Below are 18,876 nucleotides of genomic sequence, written 5' to 3'. Positions count from 1 at the left end.
GGAGAAAGGCAAAATGTATTTGGTTAGAAGGCACAGGAGAGTAATTCTCTTAGGACTTTTGAGTAGCCCATGCATTTAAGAGACTGGTACTGCAAATCAGTGTGTATCTGAGGGTTTCTGTAGGGTGTCAGAGTAGAACAAGAGCCTCCTGAGCAGGAGTGCCAGAAGAAGTCAGCTGGAGAAGTGTTGTCCTGGTGGTAGAGAGAGAGTGCTGAATGGAAAGTGTGCCCAGGAAAAGACCTTGTAATGTGTATCAGCAAGCAAAGCCTTTTAGTTATCAGTGAGAACTGGCACATTGTCTGAAAAATGGGAGCTTGCACATCTGAAAATGTGCTCTTGTCTGTCATTTTTTTATCCCCTTTCCACCACCTATTGTTTGGCAAAGTGTGAAGCTGGAAAATCAAAGCCTTAAATGTCTCACAAGTGGGACCATATCAGGAGATGTATTATTCCTAACAATTCTGATTATTTTCCTAAGAGACCTGCATCTTGCTGCCAAATAGTCTAGGTGGTTAAGAAAAGCACTCTATCTTTCATAATAGAGAGAGAAAATGCAACCTTGTTTTGTAAAACGAGCATCAGAATCGACATTTGTCACCTGAAGGAAGAGTACATCATGCATATTGCCTTCAGGCTGTAGCACGAAGAAAATTAGCATCAAGGCAATGGAAAAGGGATGCTAACATAAGGGAAATCCAGCAAGAAAGACCTTTTCTTGTCATTCCAAGTGTTGCTCTTTCTGACCCAAAGAACTAGAAATACTTCCAGAGATGTCAGCTGCCAAACTGACATCTTCAGCTGAACACTCGAGGTGACCTGAAATAGGGACCCTGCCCCTTGTGTCTTTCTGAAATTGGCTCTAGAAGATGACTTTGCTCAGAACCATTCAGGGCCCAGCCACACAGTGATGTGTTGTGCCTTTCATTAAATATAGTGGCAGCATGTTGCAGTTTCAATTGCTTGTATAAAGGAGTTGTATATGAGAAAAAGGTATTACGGGCAGCGTGTCATAGCAGGGTAGTAAAAGATTGAGTGTGTTAAATGATTTCAGTGGCTACAGAGATTCCTTGCATTACAAATGAGGAGCCTGTGTAGTGAATAAACATTCAATGCCTTTAAACCAACAGATGGTATCCTATATACTATGAAAAGTCACTGACAACCGAGACAATTCAATATATCTAACACAATGGTGTTGCATTGAATCACACATTAAAATAAAATGATGTTTGTGGGGTTATAAAAAACATCCAGCCTACGAAGAACTGACTGTAAAGGAGAAGCATAAACAACCTTCTGTCTCTGCATTTCCATCCTGACCTTCAGTTCATTCCCCTGAAATTTCAGCTGTGCAACTCTTGCTGCCGCTTCTGCTTAATTGCATAAATTTTTTTAAGGTATGGGGAGCCAAGGTGACATCACAAAACTGATATTTCCTTACTCAGATTAGTGTCTGAGTGCAGGTCTCTTGCTCTGTGTAACACTTGTGCTCACTCTGCCACTGAGAATATTGGAGGCAAAGCCCTGTGTCTGTCTCTTTATTAAGGATAAGTGGTTAGCTTGATCTGGGTGGACAAAATCCAAGTGTGATGGAATTGTTTTTAATATAATTTTTATTGAAGAAGCAATGCCATGTATCCCTAATCCTTCTGCCATATAACACAGTATTTTATATCTGTATGCAAACTAAACCACCAAGGCTGTAAAATCTGGCACCTAGTAATTTATGGTTTTTTGAACTCCAGAGAAAGCTATTGCTTTGTTGCTGGGCTATAAATAGTTTAGCTCATGTATAGCTTTTTGACACTAATACAGTGTGTTGGGTATCTGTTGTTGACTTCTGATTTCTCATTAATATACCATTCTATGTTTAAATCATTTAAGATGGAGGGTATAAAAAAAAGGTATGATTATCTATACCTGATTTTAACTAGATATTTCTGCTTTGCAGGAGAATCAATAGGTACAGAAGTTACTATACTTTATGAATTAGCTCAAAGGTAAGTGCACTGCTGTGCATTTTGGGAGGGCTTTGCTTATGTTGCCTGTTTCATTAACAGTCGTTTTGTTAATAAAATATACACAGAAAACAAACTAAGGCTTTTTTCCCCCCCACTTCTCATCAAACAGTTGAGAAACTTAAGAGGAAGCATCACACTACCAGGAGGGTTCCTTTCATGAGCAAGCAAAATGTGCCATAATCCACTGTTGTGTATGCTCAGATATTGTCCTGGCTGCAGCTGCTAGAAGGGATAGTCAGCAGCTACCTTTCTGTTTCTGTGACCTTGGGGGCTTGCTGAGGATGACTGAAGTGCAGTGCTCTTGAAGTTCATTTTCAGAACACCCTTATGCTGAAGGTGAAGAGAGCAGGTGTTCTTATGCTGCGTATGTTGGTTTTATGCCACCCTGGGATTCTTATGTACTACAGCAATCCTCAGCTGCCTGTTCAAGTCAGCTTGGGATCCTCTTAATGCAAAGGTGCTGGAATGTGAACTGGGCTGGAGATCCCATTGATTATATTCCTACTGACTTGAGTGAGGTCTGAATTTTAGCCTTGCTGTCTGATGTGTAGTGGTTTGTCAGGTTCTGTTGCATGTGTTCACTTGCTTTACTGTGCCCTGTAGATTCAGCGCTGTGCTTTCTGTTCACGCTTGCAAAGTAATAAAATAATCTTTGTATTTTAAAAATATGCTTGTTTGGCACGAAAGGGATAATGAGAGGAACGCCACAATGTACCAGCAAGTGAAGGATGAGTCACCTGTACCATCTGCTCTTCATAGCTTGTCTGAGTTTGATTTGTCAGAGAAGTCCTCTCTTGGCTCACCTGAGCACAGGCATGACCTGGAAGGGCAGCGCGGCTCACCGGCGCTTCCGCCAAACAAGTTTCCCCCAGGTAATTTTTTCCCCACTGAAGATTCTCTAGATATTAGGAAAATGTGATAAATAAGACACAAGGGAGCTAATTAAGAAATAATGAAGAATGTTTGTCTGCTTCAGCTTTCCAGTATCTTGCATAATCATTACAATTTCAGTAATAAGGCACGCAGAGATGACAAGGATTTGAACTCCTCCTGTTTGAAACAAAATTAACTCTGATATTTTGTCTTTGTTGTTTTAGACTATCATCTTTTACTGTACTCCAGACTCTCTTTAAATAGACAAGTTTATAAGCAGAAAATAGACAATTGTCAAGAGATGATTACATTGAAAAAGAGAGGGTTTTTTTCTAATTTTATAAAAGCCAGTGTTGTGTTTCTTTGAGACTTGTAAGTGCTGCATAATTAATAAGTGGTGTCATGTTTGACCTGGATAGTTCCACTAAGCACAAGCGATGCTTGCAGTAGTTTATTGGCAGCAATGAAAATTTAATAGCAGAGATAGCACGTCCTGTTCAGGAGAAAAATATTGCAGAGTAAACCAGGAGTGCATGACATGGAGAAACTGACAAATAAGATAGTGACAGTTAGAACTGATAAGTTCCTGAGTGAAGCTGAAACTTACAGCCAATGGAAGAAAAAATGTAAAACAGCAAAGCAGGAAGGAAAAGGTAAGGTAATGAAACTTGATAGAACAGATTTATTTATTATGGTGTGCATTGTGTAAGTCAAAGTCAAATTTCTATCTGAGTTATTCTGGTAAGCCTCCTATTGTTGTAAGGAAAAATGTATCCTATTGGTGTGTTGAGCCTGGATGTGAAGCTGCATTGCAGAACTTTGGCTTCATTTCCCAGTACGGGGAGTGTTTTAACTAGATAAAATTGCTGTCTACTGCAGCTTTGTAGGAAGAAGAAATTTCAAGAGCCTTAAAACTGGACCATTGTTTAAGTTAAAATACAGAAGAGTTTTCTCTAAACATACAGTTTGGGCACTGTTGTGGAGACATATTTGATAGATGCTATTTTTAACAGCCTTGTTTCTGTTTTTAGTATTAAGACATTAGATTTGACAGGAGTGCAGAGTGTAAAGGAATCCAATCGTTTACTCTAAATAACAAGTGGTCTCTTGGTTTATTTAGAGTTATTAATGGAGCATCTGCAAGAAATTAGAATCCTGAGACAGCGTTTAGAACACTCCATAAAAACTAATGAGAGACTGAGGAAGCACCTTGAGAGACAAGCAACAGACAAGGAACTAGATCAAGGTAAGAGTTTATTTCATGACAAATTAAATCCACCTTCCCTGCTTGATGCCTGGGGGATCAAAAGCTGCTGGCAATGCTTTGTGTGCTCTTTTGAATAATTGTGTGCTCTTTACAGCTGCAAAGTGATGTGCCTTACGCTGAGTGCTGCTGTATCTTGAACTCTATCAGCAGACACAGCTTTTCCACAAAGCCTGTAGAGTGGCAGAATACAGATCTAATGTGCCTCTTCTTTCAGCCCATTGCTTGAAGAGTATCCAGCACCTATGCACAAATGTTTTATGGGTTACAGATACAGATACACCACACAGCCTCCAAACTGCAGTTGCATATATTGCTAAGAGAGCAGGACTTGCAGGCAGTTTGACACATTTGATGATGATGTGGTTGGATTTCATACAGGGAATTGAAAGACCCTTCTAGTTGTGGTATCAGCAAACAACCTGTGCTGCTTTTTTTGCCTTTTTTTCTTTTTGTGTGTGCCTTTGGGATAGCATTATTGTTGGAATGGCCTTGGATTTTAGGATGTCCTCCTCTAACTCTCTGCTATGTCCAGCCAGGACAAGGAAAGGAAGCATTTTATCAGCATAATTCCAGTGAGGCCCTGGGCCCAGTATGAATACAGAGGAGGTGCTTTGCCATAAATCACATTGTTGCCATTGATCCAAAGTAGGAATTTTGTGGAAGTACCCTTTCTGTGCCTACCCTGTGTATACCTGGGGTGGTCAGTACAACACCTCTGCTAACTGGGCTGTTGGAGATGCCTTCTCTGTAATTTTCTACCTGCCTTAAAGCCAGCTTGTGTTTACATGCAGGGACAAAATATCTGTAAGACAGAGCCTAGGCTGTGGTGTTCAGCTTGTCATTTGAATTGATTGGTGTGATAAATATGTTCCACACAAAATGACATCCTGAGTTTTTAATTAGAAATACCTGACAGAAACTGATGGAAATTGCAACATGGAGTTGGCTTTCATTCCAAACTCTAATATATAAAGCAGTGGATGAAAAATACTAAAAATAGGTATGTAAATTCAGAGTCACTGCTCACTGTTGCTAGTGTTCAGCATCTTTGAAAGCCAAGCTCTGTTCTGTGGTTAAACCTTTTGAGAAAAGGCACCAGGCTTCCACTAAGAATGCTTTTGTGGGATCTTGTTTTCAAGCACACCATACCAGACACTTTTTCCTATGCCTTGGTGAGTTCTTGTTCTCCTTCTCACATTTCCCCCACAGGGCAGTTGATTAATATGCAATACTACTCAGACTGGAAGCAGGCAATAAATACGTACGTGCTTTCCTTTTACTCAGTTCCACTAATATTGACATTAGATTCATTATGTTTACATCATCCCCATGATCCATTTCTGTTGTTGTTTAAATGGAGACTACCTGCAAATGGTAGTTTGCTTTCAGAAATAATTCACAGTGATGGAAAGGTGTATAAAAAGCATCCATTTCATTCATGAAGTATTTATGCTGCTGGAAAGGCATACTGTTCCCATGAAATAACCAGACTGAAACACTTCCAACTCTTACAGCTTCATAAAGATTCTGGCAAGGGCATCCATTAATGCAGTGAAAGTATATTTTCTTTATAAACTGTCTTAGGCCTTCCATCCATCTTCTTCTTGCCTTAGTGCATCTACCAATGCATGAGGATATGTTTGGAAACAAAAGCAAAAAACAAGTACTTGTTAAAACAGCTCCTTTTTTGTTACTGGGTTAATGTCTGTCATCAGATACACAGAATCTCTTTTTACAGTTTCACTGAAGGGTCTGGGTTGGAAGGGATCTTAAAGATCATCTAATTCCAACCTCCCTGCCCTGGGCTGGGACACCTTCCACTGTGTTTCAGAGGAGAGAGGGACAAGGATGAGATTTGGTCCATCCATGGGGTGGGATGGGGTGTTTGTGCAGGTGGCCCATGGGAACAAAGCTATGGGCTGTGACCAGCATTAGGAGCAAAGAGAAGGAACAGTGTAGGACATGCCATGCTCAGCACAAGCAGGAGCACTCACAGGGAAGTGATAACATAGAATCATTTTTCTAGTAATGTTTCTTTTTTTTTTTTTCCCTAATAGGTGGGATTTTAGTGTAAAAAGAAGTTCCTAGATGAAACTGAAGCAGATTTTTACTTTAGGACTTCATAATTCAAAATTTTTTTCCCCACTTTTAACCTAATATCCTTAGTTTGTTTTCCTTTAACATACTTAATTGTTAATGAGAGTTAAATTCATGTCATACTGAGTTGTTTTGGTCAACCAAAGTCAATGGGCAGAAGTATTCTTGTGTAATAGACATTATGTGCATGTATCTCAGCTTGGAGAAGAGAAGGCTCTGGAGGGGACCTTATGGCTGCTTTCCAATACTTGAAGGGATCCTACAGGAAGGCTGGAAAGGGACTTTTTATAAGGATGTATAGAGACAGGACAAGGGGAAATGGTTTTAAGCTGAGGGAGAACAAGTTTAGACTGGATCTTAGGAAGAAGTTCTTCAGTATGAGGGTGGTGAGACTCTGGAATAGGTTGCCCAGAGAGGTTGTGGATGTTCCCTCCATAGAGGTGTTCAAGGCCAGGTTGGATGAGGCCTTGAGCAATCAAATGTAGTTGAGAGGTGCCCCTGCCCATGGCAGGGATGTTGGAGCAGATGATTTCTAAGGCCCCTTCCAACCTAATCCATTCTATGACCTGCCAGCTTTTTTTTTTTTTCCATGCTATTTTTAATATTTAGTTTCTCTAAGTATTTAGATGCCTCTGGGCTTCTAATATTCTATAAATGACTGAAGTAGTAGTAATGACTACATCGTTACTGCAGAGCTGAGGTTGCAGTGCAAGTAGAACTAAAATAATTGCTTCAATCATTTCAAATGTTAGGCTTCAAAATAAAATCAAAGGTTTAATTTTGAGTTTGCTAGATTTCAAATATTATTAATGGCAGTTAACATTTAAAAGGGGTTTTATTTGCCCTTTTTTAACCCATAAGTGACTAATATATCTTCTCAGACTTATTTTCAGCTTAACTAATCCTTTAGTTTGCTTTACCTGGGGATGAATATTTCCTTTCTCTTAGCTGTGAGTTTCCAATAGTGCCTGTCTTTCAGTTGGTGTTTCCTTTGAAACCTTCAAGGGACATTTCCTTAGCACTCACTTTTTCAGCAGAAAACATAATGAAAACTCAAGTGTATTGCAATTGTAGGTCCTGATGCTCTGCTCTAGTTTAGATGGACCTTTGGATCTATGGAGAGCATAATTGATGTCAGCAGGGCTCTGCACAGAAGTAGTAGTCTCAGGAGTTGGTCCAATTGCAGGATTTTGGCCTTATTACCACTGGCTCTACATTATCCCTTATTATGTTAGATAACTAATAGTTATATTCTAAAGCCTTTCAGTAGAACTGTGATAGCATAACTTTTCAAATAGGATAAAGCTGGGTGATGGGCAATAAATTAAACTAGAATCAAGATGAGACCGTCAAGCCTTGCCACTTCGAGTTGAATTGCTTTGTTAGAATCTGAAAGGAAAAAGCCTTTTGAGTTCACATAGGTGCCTCAACTCTTTAACATATAGATAGTGAAATGCCATTAGTGCCAGGCTTCTAGAGCCTTTGAGTCTTTCAGTAGTGACAAGAGGTGCATATCATGGCACACTACATCCCAGTTAGGTAGTGGGTAAAAGCTTCAATTGGGATTACAATAAAATGAGATTACTCAGAGGCAGCACATCAAATTGAATTGAACTGCCAGAGCTGAAAAGCATCCTTCTCATACATTCAGCTAATTTTTTGCCAGCTGGTTGTTTCTCTATTAACCAAATAGTTGACACTCGTGTAGTTATCTCCAGCTTTAAAGTGTGGGAGATACTGGGATAACCAATCAACTGAAAAACAATGTTAATTCCAGTGAGTCCTGAAGTGTTTTACTGACTTTAAGCTGCTCGTAAAGGGCAATAACAATTACTTAACTTACAGTTCAGAGGCACCCACCTTGAGAGTGGAATGTGAGACTTCTCAGACTGTAATGTAACGTTACACATCACTGTGCAATGAGTAGCACAAATGCAGTACGTTAGGAGGATTATCCAGGCTGGAATTTGACTGGCTGGATATGAGTTAACACCTGCAGATCCTCCAGGATTTGTCACCCTTAGATATCTAAATTTTAGAAACCTAAATCTGTGCTGGTTAGCCAGAACTTCTCATGGAAGCACTAGAGAGAAGGGTGTCCCTCTCAGAGGACAGTGCTTCTCATCCAGGTGTGTAGAAGACAGGCTTGGATGAGTCGCTCTCTGGAGGTGCCTGTTTGTCCCTGTGACTATTGATCACTGAACCTGAGGTTCATTAATTTAAGAGGGATGAATCTTTGTGTATTCTCAGTTTGTAATCAGAAGCCAAGATAGTGACTCCAGCCTCACTCTCTAGACTGGCATGGTAACAAATCTATGTCAACCATCATGGATTAATTGGTACAGTTTGGTGGTCCTCTGCAATGGTGTTATTGAATACAACAGAGCATGAGCAGAGCAAGACTGAAGTAGATGGTAAACCTTCCTACAGTTTGCTGCTCTTTGAAAATAAAGCAGTGTCACAAAGCACTTCTGCATTTTGTCCTGTGGTAATATCAGCTGATAGGTAAAGACCCACTAGGGATAATTCTGCAATTTTGGTAATGGTTGCCCAGCAGTGAGAGGTACTTGTGATGTAGGGCTTTGGATTACTTGGCATTAATCTGAATTGCCTTTTAGTCTGTAGGGATAACCTTCAAAAGATATAGGGGAGAAATATCTTTTATAACATGTTTTTCTGCAATTTTTTTAAATTGTTCATGTCTGGAAAGTTTAATCTTTAATGACCTAGAGATGACTCATAAATCATCTTTTATGTATATATTTATAGGTTCTGCAAACATTTTTATCCATGGCTCAGAGCAGCATAATTCCCTGACTTCTGAAATACATTTCCTGAGGAAGCAAAATCAAGTTCTGAATGCAATGCTAGCAAAAGGATCCAGAGGTAAAAATGTAAAACCGTGCTTTACAGGAGTAGATTGCAACTCATTCCAGATCAGAAAACAATAAAATATTAACAGTCCAGTCATTAAACTGACTTAACTGTTCTTCCCAGACCTGAAATTCTGTGCTCAACTGCAGGCATTCAAACTGAGGTTGGCACTGATAAAGGAGTAGCAGTAATGCTCCTTATTTCTATGTGTTTGTAGCCTTTTCCATTTGATACTCAGTTTCTTGGGTTTTTTGCATTTGTTTCTTTTTATGCATTATTTTTCCTCTTCTCCCTGTGCCTTTTCTTACCATTTCCTTGCTCCTTTTCCCCATGATTCCATTCTGAAGCCAACTAAAAAGAACAAATAAAGCCATAGAATAGCATTATTGCTGAAAATGGAACCATGCAGTACGGAAGAGTTGCAAACAGAAGCAAAATAATTACTCTTAGGTTCTGAAGTCTGCTACAGATATTCGAATGGACAAGCCAAGTCATCTTCTGTTTTGAAACACTTCAGAAGAGAACAGAACTGAGGGAATCCATTTGAAAGAACTTAAAATTAATCTCAGATTCCAAACTTTGCTCTTTCACAACCTTGAAGAGAAAATGCTGCTGTCTTCTCTTTTCCCCCTAGAAAACAAACAACTTGCCAGCTAGGTTCTTAAAAGCAGCTTAAGCCACAATTATTATGTTAGTCTCCCTATTTTCAGACTATTGCTGTAAAAGCACTGATGCTTCTTCCAGAGTCATCAACACTCTCTTCTGTTTTGGTGCATCTTGCTGCTTATCAGTTTGTTCCAACTGTACACTTTAATATATTCCCCCTTTTGCTTGTTTCCATGGTTGACAGCATGATCTGATCATATCAGAGGTTCCTCTTTAAAGAACCACGATGAACAGAAAGCATTGTTGCCCTTGTGTTTTAAAACAGTGTTGGTATCTCTGGAGTTTATTTGTTCCTGGATGCTCTAGAGAAAGACAAGCCTCTTGGATATCTCCTGCCTGTTTTGGTCTCTGGTGCTTTCTCTCTGTAGTCTTATCTTAGCCCTTCAGTAGTGAATACACACTTCTACAACATGTAGGGCTTGCCATTTTCAACAGGACCACTGAAGATAAGGAAATGATTTGCTGACTGTAGGGAGATGAAATGATTCCCCTCTGCTGTTTCTTTGCCAAAACTGCCTCCTCCTTTTCCAGTGCTAAACCCAGAGTGACAAAAACTTGGGGTCCCCATGAACCTCTCTGATTGCAGCTGTCTCAAAATACTCAGTTGCCCCTATCAGCAATTCTCTGTCACAGAACCGGTTTGAGCACGTAGGTTGTCCCAACGAAGATGAACTGATAGGATGCATTTGGCAGAGGAATAATGCTGGAAAGAAGACACAGGGATTTCTGTGAAACAAAGAGCAACATGGATGGAACATGCACCAGGACAATCCCACTAAGCTTTCTTCCTAAAGAGAAATGAAATCCTTTATTTTATGAGGACTAGCAAAACTGATGTACCTGCTTTGGGATCCTGCTGCCCCTAATTGGTAAATACTACCCTCTGACCAAGTTCCAGGAGATGCTGGGGACGTGTGGCCAGTAAGGCCATACATGGGTTTTTACTGACCCTTTGAGTCTCAGGGCTTAAATGTTCCATTCATGTACCAAAGTCATTAGAAAGTGGAAATACTGTCATGTTAAACCTCAACAACTGCAGCTGTCATTTCTGACAGTCTTTGGAAAAGCTGGTTTTGTTAAAAAGCATAACTTTAGTGGGTGTGGGTGTTGCCAATACCTTGTGTTTTTTCTTTCAGATAAACAAAAGGAAAACGAAAAGTTAAGAGAATCTCTTTCTAAAAAGAATGCAATCATTGAGCATCTTCAGGAGGATTATGAATGCATCAAGAGAGAAAATGAAAGGCTGCAAAAGCAAATTGGCCTAAAGGAAGATGAAACCAGATATCTAACTTGTCAAATTTACAGCAGTCGTAATGAATTAAACAGGTATCGATTCTGTCCATGTTTAGACATTTGTCTGGAGAAGAAAATAATCAGTGTGACAGACGTGTTTAGCCATTACCATTAAGATTACTGAGGTGCATAGAGACATTCAAAAGGCAAGGGAAGAATTATGGAGGAAGGGGGAATGGGTTTTAGTTTTTGAACCAAAATAGTTTAGCTTTTAACCATTTATTGGGACTCAACAGGTTGCAAACAGAAATCAATGTCAAGCAACATCAGCTGTCCGAGAACGAGAAGTTGCTGCAGTCACTCCGCACTGAGATCAAGGTTTATGAAAAGTTGGAAGAGGCAGGAAGGAAGAGGACAGGTATAAATGCACACTTGCTTCTATACCCTTCCGTCTCTGAAGAGGATCTTGTCAAAGGGCTGTAGGGTTAGGTCACGGTTTCTGTTTCTGCTTGTCTGCTATGCAAAGCAGAGCTGACAGCTTGGTGATGAAATGCTGCCTTTGACTTGGGAGAGTAGCTGCAAGGTTGAGCTGTGTGATAAGTTCTGACTAGGCACACACAGCTTCCTTTATCCTTTTTAGCTAAGATAAAAACAAATACTGAAAATTCAGTGGCTCAAGCTAGAGAAGCTTTGTGGGGATCTTAGATGTGTAGTTGTCATCTGTGAAGATGCAGCAACGTGTATTTAGGTAGCACTTGCTCAGGTAGCTTGTGCTTTCTCCTGTCTGACTCAGGGGGTAGTGTCTTCTCCCTGTGGCTGGAGAGAAGTGCTGGCACTGCTTTCTGAATGAGACATGTCATCATTTCCTTTCTTCTGTCACTAAAGGTGAAGGGTAGAAATGAGACTTAGATGAGTCCTTGCTGCCCTACAAAAGGAAGCTGTGCCACCATAGAGCTGTTGGTAGGGTTAGGTAAAAATGTGAGATGCTGTTCATTGCTGCATAGCTGTTACAGAGTCAGGAAATTCCCCACTGGAAGTTCTTGTAAAAATTGATTTTTACTGTTTTTTTTTTTTTTCCTGCTACTTTAATGTGCCCTGCTGTCACTATTCCATGCCTAGCTGCAGCAGAGGAACCCTGTTGGCATAAGGCTTTAAGCCAAAGTTGGCTCAGGGATTGGAAATAAGTCTCTGTGCAGAACTGGTAATGTAATTAGAGTAGCAGTACCCTCTTCCCACTGTCTGGAGAACAGTTTGATTTTTGGCATGGAAGAATACATGGAGTTGTTGGTGTACTGACACCTCCTTCTATGAAAAGATGAACACAACTATTGCTTTGTTCAGGTTTGTTCCTCTGGTTGCCCAGGTGATCACTATTTTCTGTTTTCTTCTGCTTATAAAATTGAACTCCTGATTCTACTCTGACTCCTCCGCACTCCAAGATTTTACCCATTCCTTTTGCTTTCCCCAAACTGTGCATTAATGCACTTCAAATTTTCTAAATCCTCTTCATTCTCTCTTTTTTTTTTTTTTTTTTTGGCATGAGACTTATTAGCTTTTATGGACAGAGTGAAAAATAATTTTCAGCTCTTTAAATCTTTGGAGGGTAGAAGCAATTAAGATGTGCTTTTTTGGTCAAACCATTATCTTAATGCTGTTGGTAGTTAATTCCTAATATTGAGGAGAAAACTGGCTGAAATTTACTTGTTCAGCATTGTGATAATGGCTGCTGTTATTTTACTTGTTAAAGATGCTAAGTGTTTCTTTTGAAACCTTCTCAGATCCCAGATGTGATGCATCAGAAGAATTCCACAAAGATCAGAATAATCCACTTGATTTACACCAACTCTTGACTGAAATACAGAGTTTGAGAGTGCAGCTCGAAAGGAGCATAGAGACCAACAAGTCTTTGCATGAAAAACTGGAGGAACAGCTTTCAAAAGAGAAGAAACAGGAAGTGGGATCAGTGTCAGCTGTAAATATCAACTGCCTTTTCAAACAAGAATCTCAGCATCACACAGGAGTGACTGGTACTGTGCCATACGTGGGTTTGGTTTACCCAAGAGCTATGCTTTTCTTCTTTAAAGGTCCTCTTGTAGAGTCTTACACAGCAGCAGCTCAACCTTTAGGAGCTGCCCATAAGCCCTTCAGATCCTTTTCCTGTTAGAGCTGTTTGTGGGTGGGGCAGTGGAATGCACACTTCACTGCCTTACAGCCTCTACTGAAACATTGGAACAGGTTGTCCAGGGAGGTTGTGGATGTCCCCTCTCTGGAGGTGTTCAAGGCCACGTTGGATGAAGCCTTGAGCAATTAAGTCTAGTTAAGAGGCATCCCTGCCCAGGGCAGGGAGGTTGGAGCAGATGATCTCTAGTGTCCCTTCCAACCTGAGCCATTCTACAGTTCCTTCAAGAAGGGCATTTGCAGGCAGTCTCTGGGATGGAAGGATGCCTACAGTAGCTTGCCATGAATTTTGCTTATTTGGGGTTTATTTTTTTAATGCAGGGCTCTATAGCATTTGTTAAAGATGAGTTTGTGTTATCAAGAATGATGATTAAGAGCACGGAGTGGCCTTTGTATAAATCAGTTGTCCCCTTTTTGCCCTTGAGGAATGTTTTACTTTTATTTCAATCACTGTTAAGTGAGCCTGTTTTAGGAAATTAGGGGAAATGTGGAGTTTTACACTCAGGGCTAAATTATTGTCCCAATATAGATATACATGGGGCAAGAGAACATTTTTCCTTGCTGATAAAGTGCTCTGCATAGAATCAGCTTTTCATACTTCCAGCCTCAAGCCACCTCTCCTACTGTCTTTACAGCCCTACATGTAGTGTGTATAATAATAATGATGGCTCTCTGGGTTCATACACTTCACCTGAACGTGCCTGCCTAAATGTCACACAGCACACACAGCAAGCAGCACCAGCCAGAGGATTAGTGTGAGAGTTTGTGAGATCCTACAGGGATTTTTACCACCTTATTACTTGTTGTGATTGAGTAGGTGTGGAACAGCTATGCTGGGGGACCTGTACCACCAGTATTCCCAGATTGCACTTGTTCCTGGATAATTTCTTGATAGAATCCTGGATGTTGCTTTTGACCTACATGAGAGAGAGTGGATGGAAGCTGGAGAAGCTTATGATTTATTTAAGAAAATGGTTAATAAAGTTAACAGCTTGGTTTGATATGGACCAGAAAGACTGCTTGGCATGTCAACAGCTGAATTTGTTAGCTTTTTAGATGTACTGTGGTTACTGTTTACTCATAGGCTCTTAGGGAATTTTGAGGATGGGAAGAAGGGGGAATATAGATCTGGTGGTGTAGCTCTGGAGGGTGGCACACTTCTTGTGGAGTTAGTGGGAAGCTTACATTTCATCACAGAATCGTAGAATGGTTTGGGTTAAACCTTAAAGATATCTAGTTCTAACTCCCCTGCATGGACAGAGACATATTCCACTAGAACAGTTTGCTCAAAGCCCCATCTAACCTGGCTTTGAACATTTCCAGGCTTGGAATTTCCTTAACTTTTCTGGGCAACCTGTTCTAGTGTTTCACCACCCTCACGGGGAAGAATTTCCTCCTAATGTCTAATTTAATTTTGTTGATTAAGGATGTGTTTTAGATTTTCTGATTGAGTTGATTTTTGGGAGACACTTAGACCTTTGGATAGGTGCTAAAAAAAAAAAAAATCATTGTAGGTAAATACTGGAAGATGCATGGCATGGTTCAAGAAGATGACCTGTGTTCCCCTTCTTCTTGAGTCCAAGTGCAACATCAGGAAAAAGAAGGAACAGAAGCAGCGCTAGGAAGTTGTGGGGGGGGTTTAAATGCTGGTTAACTTCTACTGATATCCTCTTCCTTGTCTTGTTTTTAAATACAGAAAATCTTTGCAACTGCCCTGCTGCCAGCAGAAACCTTTGTGAGCTGCAGAGGCATGGACATTGCACTTCACTTGCAAAACCAGGTACATATGAAAGCGTCTTACTTGGGTGTGCTGGCAGGCTCCCAGACTTGATGTTTAAGAGAACTCTAGTGTCACTGAGTTGTAATGGAAGGATAAACCCCCCTGTTTTTCTGCCCCAGGTATGCACTCAGCCTCTAAAGACGATGTAGACAGCACTTCACACTGCAGCAGCACTTCATCTTCCAGTACAGCTTGTACCCCTCGACTCGTGCCTGGGCACCGCATGTGGGCAGACAAAAACGGGCGCCACGTTCTTGGCTTGATCGAGGATTATAATGCTCTGAGGAAACAGATTGCAGAAGGACAACAGGTTTTAGCAGAAATGGAGGTTTCTTTAAGAGAGGTCACTGGTACGAAACTGCAGGAGCCTGGAATGAAGGTAAACAGTGAAAGCTGTTAAAGGATGGAGCATTTTGCCTAGAGGTGCAAAATGTATAGCTTACAAAAGCAAAGAGCTGGGTTAATAGTGCAGCAGGCACCATTAACTGAGTAACTCTGTCAGGACATCTCAAAGTTAACAGTCCAGGCACCTATTTGTGGCTCTGGGCTAATGAGGCTACAGCTAAGGTAGTTAATTCTGGTCCTTTAATAAGCAATCTCACTTTTGCTTGTGATTTGGAATGAGATGAAACTACTTGCTTATGCTGTGGAAATTGATGATTGTCACACTGGAAATGGTAAAAGAGCCAAACCAAAACAACAACAAAAAACCCCAGATACAATTCTAAAATGCTTTAGAAAGGGCTTGAACTATGGGTGTGTATCAGTAACCTAAGGCTAAAAATAATTAAGGAGATTTTCATGTAACAAAGGCTTGGGGATGAACCCAGGACGTATGAGACAGCTAGATGACATCTGATATCCAGCTGATAAAGTTCCCCACTTGCTTGTATTCTGCCCTTTAATAACAGCTGGTGATAACTGTTCATTAATGATTGATACATGCTAATGAGGGCTGGTTCATATTAGGGAAGCTTTTTAATATTTTTCCATTTTCTCATATCAGTTGAAAGCTTCAGCAATAGCAGCAGCTAGTCTAGAAACTTGAATATCTCATTAATGATCAAATATTGTTGTCTAAGAGAGTGTGTCATCCTTTCTGCATCATGGGTCACACAGTGATACCAAAGGATGGTGGCCTTGCTGTGCTTTTAAAGATAAGAATTCTTCAAGTAATAAAATGTTTGCCCTGTATTGAATGAGGTCCATCCTTTTCCTCCAGAATCAGGAGAACAAGTAGTGTTTTCCCTATTTAATATTATTAATATCTTGATACAGTTAATGGTAGCATCTTTGGGGTGGATGAATAAGACAAATCTACCTGCAAACTTCAACAAAAGGCAAGGAACAATCTGCACATGTCTGTGGCAACTAATAAGGAGCTAAAAGACTTAAACCTCAATAGGGAAGACTTGGATCAGGCTTTTAAAACAGTGTGCCAGTGTTGGGGGAAAAAAAAAATGAAACACTGGCATGGAGGCAGCTCAGAGACACTGTTACTGGAAGCACTTTGAAAACAAATTATGTGAATGTTTGAAAAATTACATGTAATGCTTTTCTGCCCTGGAGTAGAGAAGTAAACTGGGTGATTAATGAAGGTCCTTTTCACTCCTGTGATTGTATGATAATTTAAATATTGTAAAAAAACCCACTCACTGCCCTTTCAAAATGAGGAGGTCTTAACTGCATGGATAAATTAGTGCCCTGTATTTTTCTGGTTATAATTACTAAAGCTCTTGAAGATGCAGTCTTCAACAATTCTGAAATTCTTTTTGTGCTCTCACATGTGTGCTCACACAGTCAAATGATGTCAGAATGACACTTAAGACTCTCTGAAGTATCATATATTTTCAAATGACCTAGTTAAGGTACTGATCATGACTGGAAAAGTAATCTCTCTCTAAGTTTTTTAACTTGTTTTGTTGGTGTAAAGATAAAAGCAGTAAGTTCCACAATTTGCAGTTTCCTATCAAGCTTTACATCACTGAAGCTTCAGACTGCTTAGCAAATGGGATATTTTATGTGACAGGAGGATTCTGGTTAGATAACGATGCTAAATAAGTGATGTGCTGCATGGGGCAGGAACTGTGAATGCTTTTCTTTCATTACCCTTCCCCAGTCTGTATCACCATGGCTTTGGTAATTCATTTGCTCCCCTTGCATTCTTTGCCTCCTTTATTTCACATTTATGCAATTTCTTCCATTTGATTTTTTTTCTCATCTGTCAGCAGAGGAAAACATTTTATGTGTGTCCTGATAGTTATTTTAGCATTAAATAGAACAGTTTAAAAGGTCTGCTAAGGAAGAAACATCTATATTGCTTAAACTGATGTCTGTATCATTTGACTTTCAAATAACATGACACGAAATGCAAATGGGGCAAGAGGAGAATTGCCAACGATTACCATGTGGCACAGCAAATCCAGTAAATATAATCTATTATTAATCATGGTTATTGATAAGGATAAATCCCTTCCCTCCCTGAAATTCTCAGATAATGCATAATTCAGCAGTCTTTGTAAACTAACAAATTAGCTTCTGTGGCACACAAGGGCTGTGTGCATCATCTTCAATAGGAAATCGTAGCAACTTGATTTAAACCATTAATTAAAATGACATTTTCATAATGCTTTAAGCAGAAAATACACCATGTCCCTAATCCCCTCATATAGGTACCAGACCAGGCATCACTGCATGGATTCTCCACAAGTACTCACACGGTGCAACAGATTTTGGAGGAGGCTGCACGGTTACTGAAACTCCTCTGGAGAGTTTCCCTTCCACTGAAAGCTGTACACGATACCACTCATGGCACTCAGGTACTACTGTGGTTCATTTGGGGAGGTTGGGGGTTGCTTTAGTTTTTCTGGGCTTTTTTTAACTGTTGGAAGATGCACCACTTAGGAGCATGTCATTTGGGACAATGTTTTGGAAATCATGAAACCAGGGTGCCCAGTCTCTGAACACAGGGGTTTAGTTGGTTGTCATCACTGAAAGCTAAGGCTGAAGGTGTGCTGCCTTTCTATCCTGCTTGTATTGTATACCAGGGTGTTTATTTACACAGCATTTCAGATCAAAGATGTACTCTGCAACCCTGGTACATGAATTCAGGAAGCCTAGGCAGGTGGCAAACGTTTCAACATTCAATGAGAAAACATTTGGGCTCCCTGTTATAGAACCAAATTCAATTTTACTATGTATATACTGGCAGCAACAGAACCTTCAGAATCTTTGATGTAATCTGAGCCACGTTTTCCTTTTAGAGTTTTGCTGCCTAAGCTGTAAAATAGGATGTGTTTTTAAGTGTGACAAAACCCTGAGACAAGTTTTATAACATCTTAACTCAAAAGGATTGCGCTTTGCAAATGAATGGAAGTAAACTGAATGAGGAATGAATTATCTATACTGTCATAATACCACCACTCAGTAAAGAAGCTGTTTCAAACTCTGCCTTTAAAATAAACCTAAAGTGTTTTCACTGAGGTTTTTGTGTTTCTTAAGGGAAGCAGAATATTGCTAGGGAAAAACCAAACAAACAACTTTAGGAAGAGTAAACATTTTATGTATAATTTTAGTAACATTTTTGTTATTTTCTAGTATCCTTTAATGTGTGAAATCACAAAAGCAGTAGGAGTGAACTGTGCTGTCTAATACACTTCAGTGATGATTCAGGTCCCTGTTTGGGATGTCTTGACAAGAATCTACATTTGTGTTTGTTTTTTTTTTCCATGTGTATATTTTATATAGAAAGCTATATGCTGGCCTGGATCACAGTTTTTGAACATACTCTTCCCCCTGCCACACAGCTTTCAGTGTATGTGATGCATTTAATGTTTACTGACTTAGATCAGTATGATCTAAACCTTCTTGAGATGGATCAGTCACTT

At 39.9% G+C, this 18,876-nt stretch overlaps 1 protein-coding gene across 1 annotated transcript in view; it reads left to right on the top strand.

The window, feature by feature from the left end:
• The window catches only part of CDK5RAP2 (CDK5 regulatory subunit associated protein 2), an 83,406-nt gene that overhangs the window by 59,456 nt on the left and 5,074 nt on the right, over positions 1-18,876 (top strand). Inside the window, exons 27-36 of the mRNA XM_054393329.1 lie at positions 1,952-2,000; positions 2,709-2,893; positions 4,015-4,140; positions 9,028-9,144; positions 10,935-11,124; positions 11,328-11,449; positions 12,810-13,058; positions 14,906-14,989; positions 15,109-15,368; positions 17,662-17,808. Of these exons, the coding sequence (XP_054249304.1) occupies positions 1,952-2,000; positions 2,709-2,893; positions 4,015-4,140; positions 9,028-9,144; positions 10,935-11,124; positions 11,328-11,449; positions 12,810-13,058; positions 14,906-14,989; positions 15,109-15,368; positions 17,662-17,808 (1,529 nt within the window). The remainder of the gene's footprint in view (positions 1-1,951; positions 2,001-2,708; positions 2,894-4,014; positions 4,141-9,027; positions 9,145-10,934; positions 11,125-11,327; positions 11,450-12,809; positions 13,059-14,905; positions 14,990-15,108; positions 15,369-17,661; positions 17,809-18,876) is intronic.

This window comes from Indicator indicator, chromosome 28, assembly GCF_027791375.1.
Source record: "Indicator indicator isolate 239-I01 chromosome 28, UM_Iind_1.1, whole genome shotgun sequence".
NCBI classification, from domain to species: Eukaryota; Metazoa; Chordata; class Aves; order Piciformes; family Indicatoridae; genus Indicator; species Indicator indicator.
Note: the sequence above shows the minus strand (reverse complement) of the source record. Positions and strands in the feature narration are given on the sequence as shown.